Genomic DNA, 23,230 nt, shown 5'->3' with positions numbered 1-23,230 from the left:
ACTCATATACCATGTGACAATATATTTTGTACAGTAGAATACTGATTTTGTTAAACTAAAATCAAAATATAATCTACCAAAAGATATATTTATAATTTATTGTTTTCTCTAAATATTCAAATATATTGTTCTACAGACTTAAATTAATATTACTTAATTTTGTACAGTAGGTGTGACAAGAACGTAGTAATTGGACCAATTTTGTTGTAACAGATGAATGGTCTGGTGCATTGCTCTATGAAACAAAACCTTTGTTTCAAGCTAACTTATCTCCAAACCTAAAATATAGTACTGCTCTTTATTTGTTTGTCCTAATAAACAAGCCATTATTTAATATTTTCTATTGATCTGAAAAGTATAGAAAATTTTTGGACCCAAAGTCAAAGGGAAACGTTTATAAATTTCTTCATTGCGTCGTAGTACTCAAATTTAAATCCATTTATTCTGTATTTAAATTCATTTGATAAAAATATTTCCGTTCGAACCAAAATGGAAAATTTTCAAAGTACAAAATTTTCACCGGGTTAGATCTGGTAAAAGAAAAATGGTCAGGCAATTTAAAAAAAAACTTGTAAATTTTAGCAAAAGGGAGTCTTGAAGTTTCAGAAAGCGGTATAAAAAAAGAGAAATAAAATAATATTAGCCTTTTGAAAATGAAAATGTTTTTCATTACGACGTTTCCTAATAGGAAGAGCTGGGATGGAAGTGATAAAACTTGTATTAGTACTGACAGCCTATTGGGCTGAAAGCACCAATACCAAACGATTAGGTATCCCGTTCAACAAGAAATGCAGAAACTGCAGGGAAAAATAAACTATTGAATGCTTTTTATGTAAACTCTCAGGTCTGCCAACATTAAGAGATTCTACTATAATAGTCTACAAATTAATGAGCCTGGTAAAAATCCCAATTACATATATATAACAAAATAAATTTCTTTTACGAAAGGTATAAACTGATTCTATAAATTAGAATATCATCTTCAAGTGTGTGATATGGCGTCAATTTGCATTTTGGACAAAAAAGGAAACGCTGTCGCTACTAAAACCAACTAACCATAGTTTTAGTAGTATAAGAAACTAGGTTTCGTATCATATACTATGTTGTATTTAGCCAACAACAAATTCTTGCCATTCCAATAAATGGTACCTATTGTCTTCTTAAGAGCGTTTTTGCATTTTTCAATCCAATCTTCGGGTTTCGTAGTCTAATAGTAAATCCACATTTTATTAATCGTTATGGCAATGTGCAAAAAGTCCACTTTATTTTATTTAAATAATTTTCGCAGAGTCTTAAAATATATATTTATTTTTCCAAGGTTAGCGAACGCTGTATCAAAAGTGAAGGAACAGGAACTTTCTAATTAGGATTAAGTGAAACCGTTTGAATCTTATCTAACTCTTGTTCTGTTTAAACTGCGAGTATTAGCCAGTACTGCTTAAAATACTTTTTCAGGTTTTCATCAGTGGTAACATGTGTACAGTTGCATATTGTGGCTCAGAACTTAATCTTAATCTGAAGATTTCATTGTTAAGGATGCAATATAATCATCATTATCATTCATAAAATAGCAATATCGAAAATGATAGATTTTCAGATATAAATATTAATTACAGATGGTTTCCACTTCGTAATGATAATATTTGATGTCAATAAGAGAGGTAAAAAACAACTTTAATTGATATAAGCAATAATTAATCACATCGTAAATAGGATTATGTACTTAAACAAAGAAGAAGAAAATATAAGATTATTATGTTCCATTTAATGGGCATTAGCAAACTTAGAATCTAATTTTAAGATAAATTATCGATGATAGCATTCATTTCAGTTCAGGCTGGTGGAACAATTCATTTCAATTGTTTTAATCCAATAAATATGAAAAATAAATTTTTAATATAATAGTACTGAATTAAACTCATGTAAGGTATGAGTCACTCGATTTTATTTTTAATATTGAATTTGTATGTAATAACTACTAAATAATTAAATTATAATACAATAAGTAACGTTAATTTTTTCTTGCGAAGAGTGACACGTCAAAATTAGACGGATTCGAATGGCAAACAAAAGACAAGAACAAAAATTTAGTTAATTTATTGAAATTTGGCTGACCATACAACGCTTTTTCGAGTATTGCTACGTACTCATCATCAGTAGTGTTAGGAAATATTCAATAACAATAATAAATACAATAAATAACATCTTAAGGCTGTAAGAATTTTTTTAATCATGTATATGCTGTAGATTTTATCTAAGCAGTGATGTGTTGCGATAATAAATGCAATACACAATTGAAAACAATATCTTTTGGCATCATCAACATGAACTTACAGCTTATTTCTGTGATATTTGATCGAGTCAATTAAAATAATTATTTCAATCTGTTCTGACCCTGAGCTAGATCTAGTAGTCATATTTAGTTAAATACTATTCCATAAGCAAATATGATACATATCATTTGATGAGTTTAGGGTTTTTAATACAATATACTATTATATCACCACTGAATTACGATAATCTATGATATTATGTTATTCCTGGGTACTAGAGGTTGTGATTCCAATGTAACAAAGCATTCCATCTATAGTAGATTTTTTATAATTAAAATTTACCTTCAGTCTTTCAAATGACCGCCTAAATGTCTTCTTTTTAGGGACGTATTCTAATATCGATTGGGGCATAAGTATATTCTTCCTATCGTATATTAAAGTCGAACTGAATAAATCAAACAAATTAATAGCGTTATGCATTGTTAGCCCATTTTATTTTACTATTTACAGTTCAATAACGCTTTTAATTATCTTTGGCTGCCTGCCAAGTTTTGATTTATCCCATCCATTTAGGAAGTAATTAAATTTTATCATATTTAAATTAAAAAAGTTGACATTTAAGTTACAAAAAACAAATTTAAATAATAAAAATATAAAATTTATTCCTAATTTTTATCATATTATTTTTTATTCGTTTTTTTATGACTAAGATTCTGATATATATAGCCAAATATATAACATTTAATATAATTTAATGGATTTCGGTGCTGCATGTATGTAACCATAAAAATATATTTCAATAAGTAGTGAAAAATTATAATTATTTTGAAATTTAAAAATTTACACATATTAATAATTCTTATCTGAAATGCCGAACTTCACATTCAGCTCCGATAGCTTACGTTATCATATAATGCTTTTGCCATATAATATGTTTTTGGTGAAGGCTAAAAGATTTTCAATGTATAAAAACATAACATACATGGTTCGTAGTTCAATAGTACTCCATAAAATATCGAAATAAAATTTTTTTTTTTGAATTTGTTTAAAGCTTAATTAAATAAACACTTATATATGTGTACTTCTTTCTATATGAATTTCAGTTGTATCAAATTAGATTCAATCAAGAAATTAACACATTTATAGAACAAAACAAAACACCAAGTAATTTCTTAAAGTGAACTACTACAACAACCACAACAACCAAATATAGAACAGCAAAGCAAAGAAAGCCAATTCAAACCTCTCTCAATTTCAATTAGCGTTCATATTGTGGGAGTTAGGATCAATCAGTTCCATACTCCAAGCATCTTTTACCAGAAAGCATATTTAAGATTAAGAAAGCAACAAGACTAACGCGTTATAATGTTAAATCCAAATAATACAGGCACCACCCGTAGAACTTTCTCCAGGAACGTACCTGCACGTACCATACGTGGACGCATGCTGTTCTCTCCGCACCATTATCACAATCAATCGCAGCAGAATCAACATAATCATACATCTCGTAATAACAGCAACAACAACAGCAATAACGGGATAAATGTCGGTAACTCTTGGTATAGCAACAACAACAGGGCTAACAATATGAACATGGATAATTGGAATATGGCTGGGTAAGATAAATTTTTTTCATTTTATTATGAAAATAACTAAAAAAAGAAACAATATATATGACACATATGCTTAGTATATAATAATCCTTTATATAAGTATATATAAATATATATTTATGAAAACAATATATTAATTAACCCTCCCTCCATAAAATCCCCAATGAATCCTGCTAATGATCCACATCTACACCAAAACCCCTATCTTTTTCTTTGTCTCTATTAAACTAATCCAAATTAATAAAAAGCTGAATTTTTAAAACAAATAAAAAATCATAAATATGAAAACAATTGCTTTAGGTTAAAGGGCGAATTTTGTAATTTAATATAAACTTTTGCATTACTTAATAAACAATAACTCTCAGCAGAAGGAAAATGTACGTTTATTACTAAAATGAAACAAATAAATTTAATGTGAAAAACTCTGTTTCATTTTCACTTTCATTGCAAATAGTACGTTTTTATTATTAATTATAAAAATTTATAAATTTCTGTTTTGTCCCCTATTTATTATAATTATATATTTTAACTTTTTTTTTTTTTTGGTTTTTTGTTAATTGGCACCCAGTATTATTGTTGTTTTTATATATATATATAATTTTAACATTTTCAAGACAGTTTAAGTTTCACAGTGTAAATGTTTATATTCTTATAACAGTATTATTTTATATAGTTTCGTGTTTAATTATAAAATCAAAATCAAATTAATTAATAAGCAACTATCTAAAAATAGACAAATATGCTCCTGTTCATTTGAACTTTATTAGTATTTTATTATAATATTTATATAAGTAATTGCTTTTCTCAATGCCAATACTTTTAAATGATTATGAGTTTCCTAAATGTTCTCTTCGTTCTCACTTGAAATCATTAAATCAAAAAGTGTGTTCAGTTAATTATGTATAACCCGTTTGCAAACTTTATCTTTGGCTATCTATTTAAAAAAATTTTCTTCATACTTATCCAGAGAGTAGAAGAACAAAAAAATCAAAAAATCATCTGAAGACTCAACAAAGTTATAGAGTTATAGATTTTTTTTGTAATTTTTAAATAGAAAATTTATAATCATATACCCTTTAAGACACATAAATCTGTATTATTTTTTAGTATCACTGTTGATTATTCTAGAGCAGTGCTGTCCAAAGTTTATACGGCCCGTGACATGTTTTTAATCTATTACAATTATGCAAATTTTCTTTTGGTGTACTAGTAAAACAACACTATTTTATTTTTATGGTATACCAAATAAATAAATAAATAAATTTAAATTGATAAATTAATAAAACTAAGTTTAACATTATAACCGTATTTAAAATGTAATAATGTATTTATAATAACAACTATTTCAATCTGTACAGTAATTTGTATTGTCCCGTGATCGCTTCTGGTCTGGACAGCCCTCTTCTAGAGCAACATAAGCCATTATGCTGTGTGCATAATTCCCTAACTAAAAGTATATACTTCAGATACCGATTCTATTTGTTGCAGCGTAATGAGAAAGTTGTTAAAACAGTTGGTTTTCAAACCTATCCATTGTAGATAAACTCGTCCATATGGTTCTGTAATGAGCAAATATTTCTACAGTTTATAAAAATTATTATTTCACTATGCCGATAGCACTTTTTTATTTTACCCCAATAGACTTTTGTGCCAATTTGCAAAATTTGCAATTGGTTAGTTATGGATATAGGTTACTCGCTTGTATAATTCACCCCGATGAAAAATCATATATTTATATTCAAGCAAGACAGAACCGAGCTTAGTACAATGCTATTCAAAAAAATTTGCTTGAAAAAAAAAAACAGTAGAATAAAAATCTAATAGTTAAGTGTGCACTAATGCATGTTCTGGAGATTGTGAGTTAAAATACAATTTCCATCACTTCAATGAAATTAAATATTTGCATTTTTTCTGAAATTGAGCCGCCTGCCCCTTCGTCAGAGTGCTTAAAATATCTAAGCTTGCTTCAGGCTGCTCTATTCATCTATAAATAAGTTATTGGTCAATTGAAAACATAACTGTCAGATAGTTGCTATAAGATTCTAAAAATATTTGATTTTATATCTAAACGTTTTTATTAATTCATAATATATATATATATTAATTTCAAGATATATATATTAAAAAAATTTTATGTAAAAAGAGAATAAATGCATGAAAAGCACAAAAATAACGTGATTTGAGTTTGTAGTAAATTAAAATCTTAAAGTTCTCAATAGTAGTTCAAATATACGTATTCGTATTTCGTAAAGATAAAGTTTTTTCATCACTATTTGTTTTTCTTTCATTTAACTTATATTTGTCTATATACTTAAGAAATGTTGTCAAGCTTTTTGATTTAGTTGTGGGTTTTCTTAGCGCGCTTTTTAATCATATTAAAGCATGTTTAGGCATAAACAATTCCTTAAGGGTTTTAATATTCACATACATACAACTAATTGTAGTTTGATCGTATATATACATAAATAAACTGATATATATACATATATGTTTATTTATTATTTATTTTAACTTATTGTTTTTATTATATATTTATATATATAAGTAAATTTTATTTTATTTTTTGTCTAACAAAATGTGTTTGGGTTTACTAAACGTTATTTTATTTTCATATACGTATTTATATAAATGTATGATATAAACATATTTCATTATCTTTTTACAATTCGCTTTAAATCGTGCTATGCACAAAAATAACTTATAAACTGGTACTCCAACAAACTTAGTTTATTATTTATAAAACTTAATAAAAATATTTATATACTCTGAATATTTAATACTTTATTAGTTATTAGTTTATTAATTAGTTGGAGTCACATGTCCCTTCTCGAAACGACCACCAAACCCATTTATTTATTATATAAAAAAGTTTTCTCATCCTTCTATTCAAATTCATTATTTATTAGTTTTTATCTAGCGGCGAAAATATTTAACTATAATTTTAATATTTTGTGCCGAAAAATATGCAATGAAATTCAATTTAAACTTAAAAGATATTTTTTTCTTTAAAAGAATCATATGCTATCTATATCAGTGGTGTATATCTACTTTAAAACTAATTCATTTAAGAAAATTATGCTAATTCCTAAGGAAAACCCTGTTCCATAATTAAATTTGTTATAAACCCTTAAAAACATTAACTTACTAAAATACGTTTTGAATTTTTAACCAGTGATATTCCATATTGACTATTTACCTGTAAAAAATATGGTTAATAATACCTATATAGCAAGGGGAAAATTGGTGTTTTTTGTAAAAATTCTCTATAGTGCTCTATAGGTGCTTGCTATGTTACTTCTTTGTAGCTTATGGAAATGGAATTCCTTTTTTCACAAATCATGACAGTTTGCTGAAAGTGTTGAAAATACTTATGATATCCTGATCTATATGTTCGCATTGTTGACCTGCTGGTATATAACTCCAGTAACAACGTGGTAATCCATGCTCACAAATAAATCTCACTGGATAGACATAACTGCTATGTGTTGCTTTAATATTGATTACTTGTGTACTACTTTGTACATAAGTAATCTTATTGTAAAGAATAAGATATTTGTGGATGAGAAAACTTTTTTTAATATACTACACATTTTTTTGTTTTAATATCTAGATAGAAAACTAATCTTTATTGATCTGAAATAAACAAAAAGGCCATGCAGTTGTAGAATTCAGTTTAGATGGTGGACCTTTAAAAACTTTCTTTTAAAGATTCTTATTTGTTAGTAAGTGATGAATAATGCAGTTAAAATTTGTCGGAATAAAAGACAATACTATTTCTATTGAGTAAAAAATTCTTGTCATTATTTTTTATAGATTTATTAAATGTAATTATCTACAGACAGAATAAATCAGAACTAATTGTTTATAATATAGCAGTAGTTGATAATATACGAAGCCTTATTAGAATTGTCAGAAACCTTCGGATGTAGTGTTTAACTGGGATAATTTTTTATATGAAATATAGATTGGTAAAGTAGTATCTTCATAAGTCACTCATATGAATGCTATTTAACCTTTCAAGATTAGCATCTTTCACATTTTTCGTGATTTTCCCTTCAACACTTGAATTAGTTTCTTTTATTGACAAAGTCATCAACAATGTTAAATAAGTAGTGTTGAGAGTTCTTATTTAGTAAATTTTCACCATTAAATCATTTAAGGAAAGTTTTCCTGTAAATAAGTTTTTACTGCGATTTGTACCAGTTTCATATATCAATTTTACATTTTCGTCATTTAAAATATTTATGTTGTATTTTTAACATTAACATTAGTTCAGAAAAGATGGTATATGGTATACAACCAGTAAATCGTCTTGCTAAAAATATGACTCACTTAGGACATATAGCCTAAGTCTAGTATAAGTAGTTAATATAATTCCAGATATGACGAAAAATCAGTCCAAAATTAAAGAATATTTTGGATTGCAGCAATTTCTGAATTTACTTTATATAAATTGAGGCCCTTTCTCTATAAAGGCAGCATTTTTTTAAGATTAGGTTAAGCATATAATTCAGGGTTTATTTCAAATGATTATCGAATATTTATTTATGGTTTCAGAATTTCAAATTTTTTTTGAAGTGATAATTAAGTAGGTACCGTGCTTTTCTTGCATTTTATCTTTTACAAATTATTTTTAATTATTATAGATTTTATTATTTTTTTTTTGTAAATGAACAATTTTAATTAAAAATGTATTTATATACATAAATTATTCAGCATAAAAAGCAGAAAGCCTATTAATAATGCGTCAGTAATATTTTTCACATTTTCTCTATTTATTAATTAAACAAATTAAATTAGTAACAACAATTTTAATTTATATATTCCGTTAACATTTCTCACTCAATATATTTCTTCTTCTATTTACAATTTTTTGTTAGTCAAATTAGTATTTTTCTTATTTTAATTTAGTTAAAATAACAAATTTAATAAAAAATAACAATATTTAAAAAATTGTATGTATATTTTTGCTTCTATTGAAAAACATTATACATTCCTTTTACCATTTTAGACTTGTCATGTGTCTGTTTTTATATAAATACAGGGTGCTACGGATAATCAAATACAATGAGCCTAACTTATCCGTAAAACTCTGCATACATATGTATACGCTTAGCAATAATTAATTTTAAATGTTTAATTAAGTTTATTACGTTTTGATTCATACTATATTCGATCTACTACTACACTGTACGAATTAACGCTATTCACATTTTAAAACGAGAACATTTCAAATTAAAACTTTTCAATTACTTATTTATATTTTGGTATAATCAAGATTAATCTAAACTCTTTCGAACTTTCCCGACACAATTCACTAGCTCAATCCACCCAATTAAGTACGTATCTTTATCTTGTTCGCCTGTTTGTTTTATTACTCATTTATGCCGAATTTTGTATAATATAAATCCGCTTTCATTTCAAAAATAAATAATGTATTTTCATAATGTTTGTTCAAATTATAACATCTACAATTATCTACAAAATAACTAAATTAGTTTTTGTTAATTGTGTGTAGTGCAACATAGATATTTGTATACAATGCTCTTGGACGCTGGTGCTGCACATATCACATATTCAGATAGACCTATTAACCTATATTCTATATATTCGAACATACTTATATACATATTTTTATATGCAATTTATAAAAATTAAAATCAATAATTTTTGCTTTTGTATAAATTAAAATTACCTTGGGTGTTGTACATTTTTATTTGTTCATAAATTAATTATATTTACGAGTGTATTCTTTTAATAACAACGAAGATTAAAAAAAGAAACGAAAAAGAAAACTAAGATCGTAAGATCTAAGATCTTACAAATATTTTTTTAAGATTTCAATCTTATATTAACACTAAAATCTAATAAGCACTGCACTAAATTATTTATATAATAGGAATGTTAGTCAACCATTGCTATATACATATAAGGTTTGTATATCTTTTTATTAAGACAAGAAACTAAATCTGTTATGTTATGTTACCCTGTCTAGTTTATGTCAATAGAGAAATATAACATTAGAATCAAGTAAAATTATGTTATTTAGAATAAAGTTGTCTTAGAAAAAGATTAAAAGTTTAATTTAAAAAAAAAATGTATCGTTTTCATCCAAAGAATATCATATTAAATATCCACCCACCATAACAACCTGAACGGTGGAGCTCGTTGGTGCTCAAAAGCAGTTACCAAGTTTACGATTAAAAATAAAAAATAGATAATATTTATTTCGGGTAATATCCCTTTTTTTACAATCACCTGTTACCCAATAATGACGTATTTACTGTAGTCAAGACTTTCAATTTTAAAAACTTAAAATAAACAAGTATATACTACTTCAGAGCTTTATCTAAAAAATTTTTTTATATTAAATGACATAAAATATGTGAGTATTATTTCTTAGTGATACTTACACTATAACATCGGTGTCGCAAAAATAAGCGGCTAACTTAGACTCTGAAAGTGTACACTAAAAACAGCATCCTATATTCTTTATTTTCGTTTAGATTTTATTAACATATATCAAAATACCGATTGGTAGTGGACCCAGAATTCGTCTTTTCATTCTTTCGAAGACCATTATTGCCTACTCTATTATCAGACATTTTTCGATATTGACCTCTTCGTAATTTCGTATGGATTATCGACCACTGATTTACATCTTAAATTCAACTGTGGTTTTCATCATTAGATTTCTTCACATTGTGTGACATCGCTCATATTAATAAATGAATGAAAAATTGTAAGTAGGTACCCATTTCTATAAAAGTAATCTTCAGTCGTCTTCAAAACAAAGTCAACTCTGAAGTCAATATCACTTTATTTCGAAACAAAAGTATGCGTCTTAATTTAAAGATTAGATTGTGTTCAATATTTACTATTATTTAATAATTGAACAATTTAAATAAAAATAATGATTTAAAATATTAAACATAAATTGACTCTGTGTTGTAATATATTATCTTTCCAGTTGATATTTAGTTTTCATTTAGACGAAAAAAATGGATTCATATATAAAATTTAATTGCTTTCATTTCAAAGAATATGCGATTATGCTATTAAATTAAAATTAATTTTCGTAGACAATTTTTATCACAAAAATATATACATATATGGAAAGTAAAAAAGTAAGATAGAGAGAGTGAGATATAGTCAGTTATTATTCTTCATCCATTTTCTTGGTTCCAAATATGGCAGATGTCTAAATTAGTTTATAATATAAATCGATAAATAAAAATATAAATAGATCAGTTACTTTTGTAAAAGACTTATTACGTGTAAGACTATCATTCGATATTATCTAAATTTAACATCTCTGTTTTAGATATATATGTAAAAATATGTATTTGAATCCATGAAACCATGATTAAAAGACAAGTCAAAAAATAAAACTGGTAAAACGAATGTTTCTTTGCTGATTCTTTTGTATTAATAAATATATATATATATTTTTTTATATTTTATCAATTTCGATTTTAAGATGAAAGGTAGTGTCTTGAAAGTTTTTTTGAATGTTTCGCGCAAGATGCTAATTTATTTTAATTTTGTTCTTTTTAAATGGTAATAAATTATATATATTAAAAATCATTAAAAAGTACATATAACAAAAAAGTATTTACAAAATTTCCTCTTTATCCAAAATATTATATAGTTTGTAATTTTATAATAATTATATTATATAATGAGTATTTAATTATTCTATGGCAACTTTAAAACGATTGGGTTAGTTTTTTTATTGAAATTGTCATTAAAATGATACCATCATTGTTAACATATTAATATTAATTAATATTAGTTTAATATTAGTCTAAACTGATATTTATCTAATTAGATATTTGTAATCAAAATAAATTAAATAAAATAATTTGATAAAAAAATGAACTCAATCTAAAAAAATTTATTTGCATTTTGCACACTTCGGCTTAGAACTTGAAGCTAAAATTTGCGCATTTTCTTTAAATATACAATAAATTTATTTTTATAACATTTAATTTATTTTAAATTTTTATTATTTTTTTTTAATTTACCACTATATGTTTTCAGAACATTTAAAAATTGATTTTTTCCATATAGAATTGCTTTTATAAATCTCGGCAAATGTTTTCTCTGATTTTTCAATGAGACAGAAAAATGTAACTGTAATTTTATATCTGTTTATAATTGAAATTCATAAAACCAGATATATTTTTTATCTTACAGGTCACAATGTTCACTCGAAAATGTTTGGAAAATTTTTAAAAATTACTTGATTTAAATATTGTCTTAATTACAATATTCTAAAAATTTCTCTGGTATGAATCTTTTTTACAGTGAATCAAGCAATTTCTAACTGCATAATTCATAAATTAAAATTTCATGCGATAGTCAAGAATTATAATTAGAAGAGAATAATTAGTTAATAGAGAAGAAGTTTTAAACTCACTTCTTGGGTGGTCCATATAGCTGTTCCGGATACCGTCATATATACATAGTTAATCTTTGGAAATATTTGAAGGTTAAATAGTCCATATATAATTTCTGGACTACAAGTATAAGGAATTTAATCTGGTCTAATTGGCTATATGTTTAAACACATCGTACACTTAATTTGTATTGCTCAAAATCATATTTTGTCAATTTTTGTTTTTTATTCGCATACAAGAATAAATTTAGGTACTGTTCTATTTTCAGAATAAACGCTTAAACTACCGCTATAACTTATATTAATTGTTTTTAAATTGAAACGCTATTGTATGTAGAAAATATTTCTGCTGCATTTGGTTTTGGTTTATTACATTCTGCAATCCTGCAAACATTACTTCCTAATGTTAGCTCTTTTCTAATGATACACTCATATATGATAAATAATATCAAAAAAGCAGTTTTTTTAAATCATCTTTAAAAAATACATACTTTAGTTCCAATTAAGGCAAGATTATACCGGCAATCCCAAGCCATCCACTTAAACCTACAGGTCTATTGTGTGACCGTATAACTAGAAGATCAGGGCATAAAACTACTTCGTCAATGTTTATAATGCTATTTAATTAAGTAATTTTGTTATGTACACTTGTGTCGATTCGACATTTGCAGATTTCGCTTGCGCACTTAAGTGAAATTTAAGCCACACTTTAGGGCCCAATTACTAATTTTTACAAGTTAAGCTTCATTTTTTTCTATTTAATTCAAATGACTTATTTTCACATGAAAGTAGTGACCCATATTATTCGTAATAAGAGTATGTTAATAACAACCATATTACTAAAAATCTATATAATTTTCAAGTGTTTTGCTATATTTTTCATAATACTAAGCTCTGTTTAAGCTCAGACCACATTTAACTTAAATTTGAAATAAAACAAGCCCTGTGCTTATTACATGATCATCTTGACATCTTGACAGATTAATTGTCACAAAAACTATAAAGTTGCTTGATTCATTGCCTTATATTCCTATATTAATTATACCAATATTATTTTGATTTAAACTTTAAACAGTCTCCTTTAGAGAATACATACAATTTTCGGAAGTTGCAGATAGAAAAATCCTTAAAATCGTTTACTGAAGTAATCAAGTCATATATTAAAAACACATATGAATTGTTTTATTAAATTGAATTCATTGAAAATGCGTTGTAAACCCCTTCACTTAAGTTACACATACAAGCTGTGCTCAACTTACTTCAAGTATATACATTAAAATTTACAGAAGTTGAAACGGCAGCTAATATAACCTCAAAAGGGGGAAACACATATGAAAATAGAACATTTTAATCATTTTAAACGATTTTCCCCGTTAACTGCACTAAAACCATGAAATAAAAACGAGTGATAATGTTTGTAGGAAATTTGTTTATAAATATCTTCAATGGTAACACCTGCAAAAACATTTTTACTTTCTAACCTAAATATCTGAATAACATACCATATTCTGTTTTAAAATCCTCAAGTCTATTTTCTACTGCATTATGTTATATGGAAGCTAAAGTCTATGCATTATCCCTGAAGTAACTTTTTTTGTTTTCATATACCATAAGATAATTATTAGGCAAACTCAATTCTTTTTTTTCTTAATTTGTAAAGAAATTTGTGTTTAATTTTTTTTTTTGTTTTTTTTTGTTTTTTAAATATTATGGCTTACTTGATAAAAAAGAAATAATTATTATTATTAATTAATTGTGAAAGTATTTTCATTTTATTCCTATATAATTTGGTTTTAATGTGTTTGCGTGCTGCTGTAATTTTGTGAATTTGTTCCTTTTATGCGAACAAAATAAAATATAATAAATAATACATATTTACAAAATAAAGATCTCTTAAAATTATTGTAAAGTTTTTTATGATTTAATAAATTTTTAATAAAGTAGTTTTTGCAACCGTTTCTCGTAAGTTATGAATACAAAACATATAAATTGTGGTAAGCAACTGGTACTTTTATACATAAATATTTATATAATTTTTTATTTGTTTAATTAACCATTTTATGTACAAAATGTACTTTTAAATATTTAAAAAAATATGTTAGCTTTTCCGTAAACACAAAAATATTTTCACACGCATACATAGAAATACACTAAATAAATGTTGGCATGTGTTAAACAATTTTTAGTAATATTTTTATATTATAAAAAATGAAATTGTTTAATTTTTATTGAAATAGATTTTTGGTATAAGTAATATTTTGTTTTATATTAATAATAAATATATATATTGTAATTGACATCTAATGTGATTGTTGCAAAATAGAGTTGGTTGATTGTTCACCCTTTTAGTTCGTCAAGGTAAAGAAAAAGAAGTTCATCGCTTCTGCCATAGAGCGAAATTTGATGTGCCTACAACATATTCACATCACATACTACCAACATTTTAATTTTAATAGGAACCAGCGTAAGATTTCAAAATAGAAGTAGCGATGTCAGCTGAATAGATCTTTTGAACGAATAACATTGATGTATATAAATTTATACATATCAAACATATAGTAGCAAATGCTTATTATTAGTAGAAAGGACTTATCATATATATTGTCCTATCTCTGAAGAGAGTCTGCCAAGCTAATGCGAGCAATTTAAAACCAATATCAAGCCTAACAATATTTTTTGATTAAAAATCCAACACATTCGATTTAATGAAAACCGCATAAAAGTACGATCCTATTTGAACCTCGTGTTTCCAAATATCGCGACTTCATACAAAAGTTCTCCTGTATATCGAAATTCGAGTTTTATTTCTTGACTAATTTCATATCTATGACTTCTTCGAAGGCATAAGTAACTGTCTTTCACGTCTAACATTTATAATGTAAATACAGTAAGGCGATTTAGCTTTTTCCTCTTGTATATAGAGTGCCAAAGTATTTGTCGATGTTATTAAGTCAAAGAACAGATGTGATATAGTAAATATTTGGTATGCAATGGATTAATTCCTGGAAAAAATCTAGCTTGATATAGACCAATAATTTGACTTTCTGTATGTTTGTTTTAGATGTTTGGAAGTTTATTTGACCTTTTCTTCACGGCTGGATGTTATACCAAATATTTGTAGAATATTTGACAACTATGTCTTGTGGTTGTCATCTACGCGGGGGGCATTCATCTTTAAAACTTTGAATTCACTATGACTTCGTTTAATTTAAAAATATTACTTCAATACTGTTGAATATACTAGAATATACTAATAATTACTAAAAATGTGGATCAGATATTATATGCTATTAGTACCAAACTATAATGGCCCACACATTTTAATATTTATTTTTATTTTATAAAATAAACTAAATATTTGTAATTTTTGTTCTTTAACTATTTATTATTATCTGTATATGAAATCAAAAAGATGTTATAATTAACATCAGAAGCTCCTAGTCAGAAACTCCTATTAAGTACGCATATGCATTTTCCTAAAATGGATGAAACATATTAAATTCTTTGTTATTAATTTTGTCAAGTTAAAAGATATGGAAAATACATATACAAATACAGTGTTGCACTGTGATAAATCTGTGTTGCTGTTCAGCTTTGATCTGACCTAAGAGCATCTGCGTTATCACGATGAACCCGAAAAAAAATGAATAAATATCTATTCCTCCATTTGTTTCGGTTGGCGTTAGATTAGGCGTTAGATTAGACAACAGTCGTATTATATGCGCAGTGTTCTATACCATTGTGAGTCCTTTTCACTATTCTATTAAATTTACTACTCTAAATAACAAGCTTACTGTCTGCCTGTGTTGTAATAGTTTCGAATAATAAAGCGAATATTTAAATTTTAAATTAGATAAAAGTTGTAGGGTTCTCTTATCTCATTTACCAGTGGTAAGTCCTAATCACTGAAATCTTATAAACTGTTATGATATCCCCAAATTTCCCAGTTAAAAAAAAACCAATATTAAATTAGTTTTTTACCAACTTTTCGCCTACCAATAATAATTAACTTAATTTTCGAACTTCACATCAGAACCTATATAGGTCGATATCACACTCATCCAGTATTGAAAGGAAGAAAGAAGTTCATTTTTTATATTTTATCAATATTTATCAATATTTTTGTTTTCACGCTTATTAAAAATTAATCACCGCAGCACCAACAGTAGTTCAAACTTAAAAAAAAATATTCAATACTATAAGAAAATTAAAGTTGCAATAAAGAGACATCATCAAATTTTTCTCCATTCAATTTAATTTCTATATTTTGAGCCAATGGCGAATGAGTATTTGATGAGATAGTCTTGTGCGTTGAATTGGCTTTTTGCGCTGTAAAGAATGCAATTTTTTTTTGGAATGCTATAATTTGAATATGATCGAGAAAAAATTGATGATCCTCTACTCCTCTAATTTGGAAATGTTATAGAATACGAAAAATTTTGCAAAATCGAAGCAGAAACGTAGTGTGCATCTAATACAAATAAGTTTTTTTACAATTTGTCATTAATAAATTTATTTATATTATCATATTATGTAATTGTTCTTGTGTGTACATATTATTAAATATAATTATATATTTAATAAAATCTATTATATAAATATTGCATTTTGGCATTTAAATATTATTTTTCTTTTTTCGTTTTTTTCTTTCTTCTTCATAAAATATTAAAAATATATTTAAAAACCATTAAATAAATACATATTTTATATATGTGGCAACTACATACATATAATAACTGTAAATGTATATGCATAAATAACTGTATTATGGGTTGTGTTTTTTACTACTACCACTACTACTACTTGTACTACTACTATTTGATTCAACTACTGCATTTTGATACAACAAAAATACTTTTTTTTGCAAAAAAAAATCAATATAAACCGTATTTTGACCTAAATGCAAAAAATTAAAAATTAAAAATTAAATAACTTAATAAAAAAAAAAACAGCGATGTACAAACAAATAATCAAAATAAATATAATAACAGTAACGGAAGTTGTCCCCATTTAAGCAAAGAGAATCACTATAATTATAATCACAACCATAATCACCGCCATAATCACCAACACCATTATCAGCATACACACCATGCATCCTCTGCTGTCTCAACCTCACAACCTGCCAACACAAATAATGCTTCTTTGTTGACGGTTTCAAATATATTACACTTTCCCAACCATAGCCCCAATCCACCACCAAGCTCACCACTTTGTGATTTATCCAATATATCACCATTATCCCCTAACTCTGCTAATATCAATACGATCAGCAATAGCTCAACAAAACCAACTAATATAAAAATGTCCGCCCTATTATCTCCCAGTTTACGCATATCCCTTCCCAATATATCACCTAATACACAGAACATACGTTATCAACAAAATGTACAGACTTCACATTTCAATCATAATCCAAATCAATATCACAACCATACAACTCATAACTCTCATATGAGTCCAAACACTCATAACTACTATCCTCACAACAATTCATATGCTCATAATCAGCATAACCATAACCATAGCCATAACCATAACCATAACCATCACCACCAAACTAATCACCAATCCCTCCCGCTAACAAATTCAAATTCAACAACTTCAAACCAAACAACAACAACTCCAACAACAAATAGTAATATAACTGATGTGAATGTAAATTCTTGCACTGACTCAATACCCCAACATGCGCAATCAACTTTAACACCACCACCAACAACAACAACAACAATATCACCACAACAAATGCAACAACATCAACAACAACGACGCCAATTATTACAACGTTTTCAACAACACAACCATCAATCGCATCAACAACAACGTTTGACAATGTCTTCCAATGCAACCACGACATTAATGTCGACTTCAATGTCGTCGTCTCCAAATCTGCCTACGAATGGAAATCTAAATAATAAAACAACAACAATTTTAAATGTACCTGCAACAACAACACCAACAACAATGAACACATCATTGTTGTCGTCTTCGTCATCGTCATCGTCCTTATCTGTGTCGTCTTCGTCCTCTGTACCAATTCGTACAACAAATGCACCAATGTCTAATGTAATAAATGCTACTGATAATTTATTGATGGCAACTGCAACAACAAATGTACCACACACCGAAAATTATACGACTGAATATTTAAATAATAACGTTAATAATCACAATAATCACAATAATCACAATAATAATAATAATAATAAAAATTCTAAAAACAATATTACACTAAATAATTTTATTAGTAATGGGAATAATCACGGTGGTCATCATCAGCAATCACAATTTCATCAACAACAAAGAGGCCAACAACATCAACAGTACAACAACAATAATGGACGTGGAGTTTTGAATAGCAACTCTCATAGTGGTGGTGGTGATTATTACCGTAGAAACCTAATTAATATACCGACTAGCAACAATAATAATAATGGGTTAATGTCTCATCGTGGTGGAGGTGATTACCACAATAATAATAATAATCACCACTATCAGTATATAGACCATCACGGACATAACCGCCGTCACAATAACGTAACCAGCTCAGGGTCTTACGAAAGAAATCATAATGGCAATAATAATTTGGTGAGTGTGAGTGATTTATAAATAAATATTTATATTAACCTGTTAGTTCTCTCTCTCTCTCCTCTAATAATAATTGTTAGTTTTAAATTTCTTAATAAAATAAAATTTACTAAAACTATTATTATGCATAGAATTTTGAAAGCCAAAATTATTCCCGTAATAACGAATTACATGTCGATACTCGTGGCGAACGTGGAAGTCTTGACATAAACAATGCCGGTTATAATGGTGCACGAGGTGGAAATGGTTTCTCACGTCCTAATAATAACAACTACCACCATAATCAAAATCATTCTTATAATAGTACAACGGTATCAGCTTCCACGACATCTTTGACGGGTGCTGCTGGTTTTAGTGACGGCCCTTCTGGCTCTGGTTTGTCCGGCTCAACTACATCATTAAATGGTCCTAAATCGGATAGTCCCTCACGTAAGCGACGTCGCATGTCGGCACGTTTACCGAGCCAGTCGCCTCCAGCAATTTGGGAGCAACGACGTTCCCCCAGAAACTTGGTATATCACCAAATTACATTTTTCTAATGTAATAAATGTTATTGTTTATTATTGTTTTTTTTGCAGCTACAGCAGGGTAGTCCACCTATACGTCGACCACGATACCGTGATGGTGGCGGTCCCTTGCCACCGACTGTTAATTATTACAATAACAATCATCATCATCACAATCATCACCAAAACTTCGCTCATACTAATCAACAATCCTACCTCCAACCTAATAATCATCAACAAACTGGTCAACAACAACAGCAATCAGCAATTCGTTCTCCTTGGGATCCGTTGCAAACAACTTCTGCAGCAGCTAGCGCTAGTGCAGCGACACCATCAGTAGGTACGCTTATACCGCAGACTGCGTCAGTTGTTCCCACTCATCACCATCCACAAGCAACAACTGGACCACCTGCAATGATGGTTGATATAAATCAGGTACCAGTAAGTCTGCCTTTGCGTCATGCTGAACCAATATGGGCGTCAATTTGCACCTATCCAGCTCCTCCTCAGCCACGCCTAGGACCTTGTCATTTACATAGCATTTATACACCATCGTTTGCGTCACAACCTTGCAATTCGCACCCTCATTTTAATTCACCGCAATTCGCGGCTGCATCAACTAACTTTACCACCGCTGCAGGTCCACCGTTGCAACTGCAACAAGCTCAACAACAGGCTGCTGCCGTTGCAGTTGCACAACAACAGCAATCACAACAGACCGCCGCAATTGTGGCAGCTGCAACAGCTGCGGCTACCGCTGCCGCCGCTGCCGCTAATTATCAACAACATGCAGCGCATTTAACTCAACAACAGCGCACAGATGCGGCCGCTGCTGCTGCTGTTGCCGGTCTATCATTAGAACCAACTGGTGCTCATCATTTGGATGGCGTTCATCAAGGTGCTAATACACAAGCGCAACAAACAGCACACAACCAATTACATGCTGCACCAATACATATTACTCCAATGTCTGCAGCAGCTGCTGCGCATTTACATTCCTCTGCTGCAGCTGCAGCCCATGCAGCACAATTGTCACAATTTACAGCTGCGATCATTTCAACAGAGGTGAGTAAAATACACTTAATACTCATATGTAAAATTTTTGAAATATATTTAATCGAATGCATAAATGTTTTATTTATTTATTTATTTATTTATTTATTTATGTTAGCGTCCACCATTCGCTTCTCGCCGTTTTGCAAGGCTTTGGCCACCAAATCATCCACATGCTCCACATCGTCAAGTATTGTCACAACAAGGAACTCCTGTTCAAATATCAACTGGCATTATTAATTCTGGATTTTTGCTTAATTTCCTGTAAATATTAATGAACGAACTGCTTTAATTAAGAACTAAATTATATCTATTCATTTATAGTGCTATGTTTCCGTTATCACCTTATAACCAGCATGAACTTAACTCACCAGACTCAACTGAAACCGAGAATTATGAAGCTTTGCTTAGTTTGGCTGAACGATTAGGCGAGGCTAAGCCTCGCGGATTGGCGCGTACAGAAATCGACCAATTGCCAAATTATAAATACAATCCTGAAACCCACAATGGTAAATATTACTCCTTAGATTAAAAAGTAACCATAGTAGCCTTGGAAGCCATAATTATTGTTACTCGGCTTAAAATCAAAATTAGTCATGAGATACTTTATATAGGAAAAGGGGAAAAAATTGTGGGAATTGTGAGAGAAAATATAAAGTAAAATTTTGCCCCATCAATGGGGCTATGGACATCGAAACCTGTTGATTTCATCTTTATATTCTTTAATTGAAATATTGTATATTATTGATACACTTCATTGATTATAAAGGGTGCCTAAAGTTAGGCACCTTAAAAATACCAATTAATAATAGTTTGACTAAAGTTTTGGACTAATGAAAGGTGTGTGTGTGGTTATTATTCACTTTCTTCGATCGATTTTAACGCTTTTGTAAAAATGCTTTGCCTCTATGAATGGAAAGCGTTTTATGATGGCTACTGTAGATACAATAATACCGCTTCTAATTGTTCCAATTATATAATATTTTGACAGTACACCAGTGAAGTACTGGTGCTCTCAAGGAGAGGATAGATACGCGAAGAATGAATCTCCAAAAGGAAGGATACACAACACTTAACTTAACTTCCATCAAATCCGTGTATAGAATAAAGAAGTAGAATTTTTTATTAATTTATTTATTTATATTTTTTTTTGTTTTTGTAATATATACAACTAGGAATAGGCATTTTATAAATAAAATCTAATGTTTTCTTAATTAATTTTTAATCTTTTACAGGCGATCAAACATCTTGCGTGGTTTGTATGTGTGAATTCGAATTACGTCAAGTATTGCGTGTGTTGCCATGTTCACATGAATTTCATGCCAAATGTGTTGACAAATGGCTGCGGGTAAGCCAGTCGTTTTTACAGTATTATATAAGGATGTCTAACTCAAAAGCCATGGATGTGACTAATAAAAGAACACATAAAGAGGATGTAAACAGTCTGTATACAGTTTCTATCCGTTGTCTACTTATTCCAATTGCATTAGCAAGGTGAAGTAACTGATTCAAATGACGAAGCGAAAATCATATGAACATGCATGAATTGAAAATAATAAGATCGTTTTTAGCAAATCTTTATGTGATCTGTATGGATAGAAATATAGATAGAATAGATAGAAAATGTATACAGACTGAGTTAGACATCTCTTGTATGGAACATATAAACAAATAACAACAAATTAATATAAATAATAATATTTAAATAATATTTTTTTATATTTTTTAGTCTAATCGCACCTGCCCTATATGTCGTGGCAACGCTTCTGACTACTTCGAGTCGGCAGATATACAGCAACCACATTCACAGCAGATCAGCGGTGGTAATCAAATACAATCAGGCACGCAAACCACGCCCACTACAGTTAATGTTGCCGTCGCTGGTACCTCAACTACAGCAGCTACACAAACCCAGCCAACTGCCGCAGCACAAATGCAGCAACAGCAAATTCAAACAACACAAGCTCATTGAATCAAAACATTTATATATTTTTATATTTTGACGTCCAAATTTAAAGTACTAATAGCTTATTATTTTATAATTGAAATGACTACGCACCCACATGGCAAGCAACATTAAGATATTTTCCAAATTACAAAGTAGTATTCAACTACTCACCTATAAAATTAATTGTAATTCAAATTCACTTTCTAAATGATGTGCTCTGTTTTAAAGGAGTTAAAATTCTATGATTATTCAGACGAAAACATTTCTTACATATTTATATACACAAAATTACAAGTACTAGCTATTCGCTGGTATATAAAAATTTTAATATTTTTATATAAATTTATATTAATTGACAAACATATATTGCTCTTCACGGTTTTATAAAATCAAACGACGTTCACAAAATTTATTATAACTTTGTGTATTTAATAATATTATAATAGAAAATTATTAAAAATATCAACACATATACAATTACTATATATAAATTATTTGTTTTGTGCTTTGTTTTTTTTTATATCAAATATATCTTCATATTATTTAGTGTGTCATTTTATAACAATGTTATAGTGTTAAAGCATAGACCAGTGTAATCTGTTATGTGGATTTATTCCACATATTTCTCAAAGTAAGTTTTGTCTTACTTTGTATTAAAACAAGTAAAATGCAAAGCTCAATATCACGCTACACTCTTTCAAGTGAACTGACGCTAACTTACTGTTTATGCTGATTCAGCTATGATCAGTATAGTCAATCTGCACACATGAACAGTGTTGCGCCTATGGGTCCTCTTATAGGGATCAACTTAGATACGACAAACACCACCACACTTATCTTAAGAA

General features: G+C 28.3%; 1 protein-coding gene across 1 annotated transcript; it reads left to right on the top strand.

Annotated features, from left to right (window-relative positions):
* Nucleotides 1-2,972: 2,972 nt before the first annotated feature.
* LOC119684465 (uncharacterized protein DDB_G0292186) lies at nucleotides 2,973-22,764 on the top strand. The gene is made up of 9 exons (XM_038098510.1): nucleotides 2,973-3,046; nucleotides 3,377-3,889; nucleotides 18,539-18,878; nucleotides 19,010-19,390; nucleotides 19,457-20,449; nucleotides 20,556-20,701; nucleotides 20,762-20,946; nucleotides 21,673-21,785; nucleotides 22,167-22,764. The coding sequence occupies exons 2-9, from the start codon at nucleotides 3,639-3,641 to the stop codon at nucleotides 22,407-22,409; spliced, it is 2,652 nt and encodes an 883-aa protein (XP_037954438.1). The 5' UTR covers nucleotides 2,973-3,046; nucleotides 3,377-3,638; the 3' UTR covers nucleotides 22,410-22,764.
* Nucleotides 22,765-23,230: the final 466 nt, after the last annotated feature.

Source organism: Teleopsis dalmanni, chromosome 2 (assembly GCF_002237135.1).
Source record: "Teleopsis dalmanni isolate 2A chromosome 2, ASM223713v2, whole genome shotgun sequence".
Lineage (NCBI taxonomy): Eukaryota > Metazoa > Arthropoda > Insecta > Diptera > Diopsidae > Teleopsis > Teleopsis dalmanni.
This window is presented reverse-complemented; position numbering and strand designations above follow the sequence as displayed.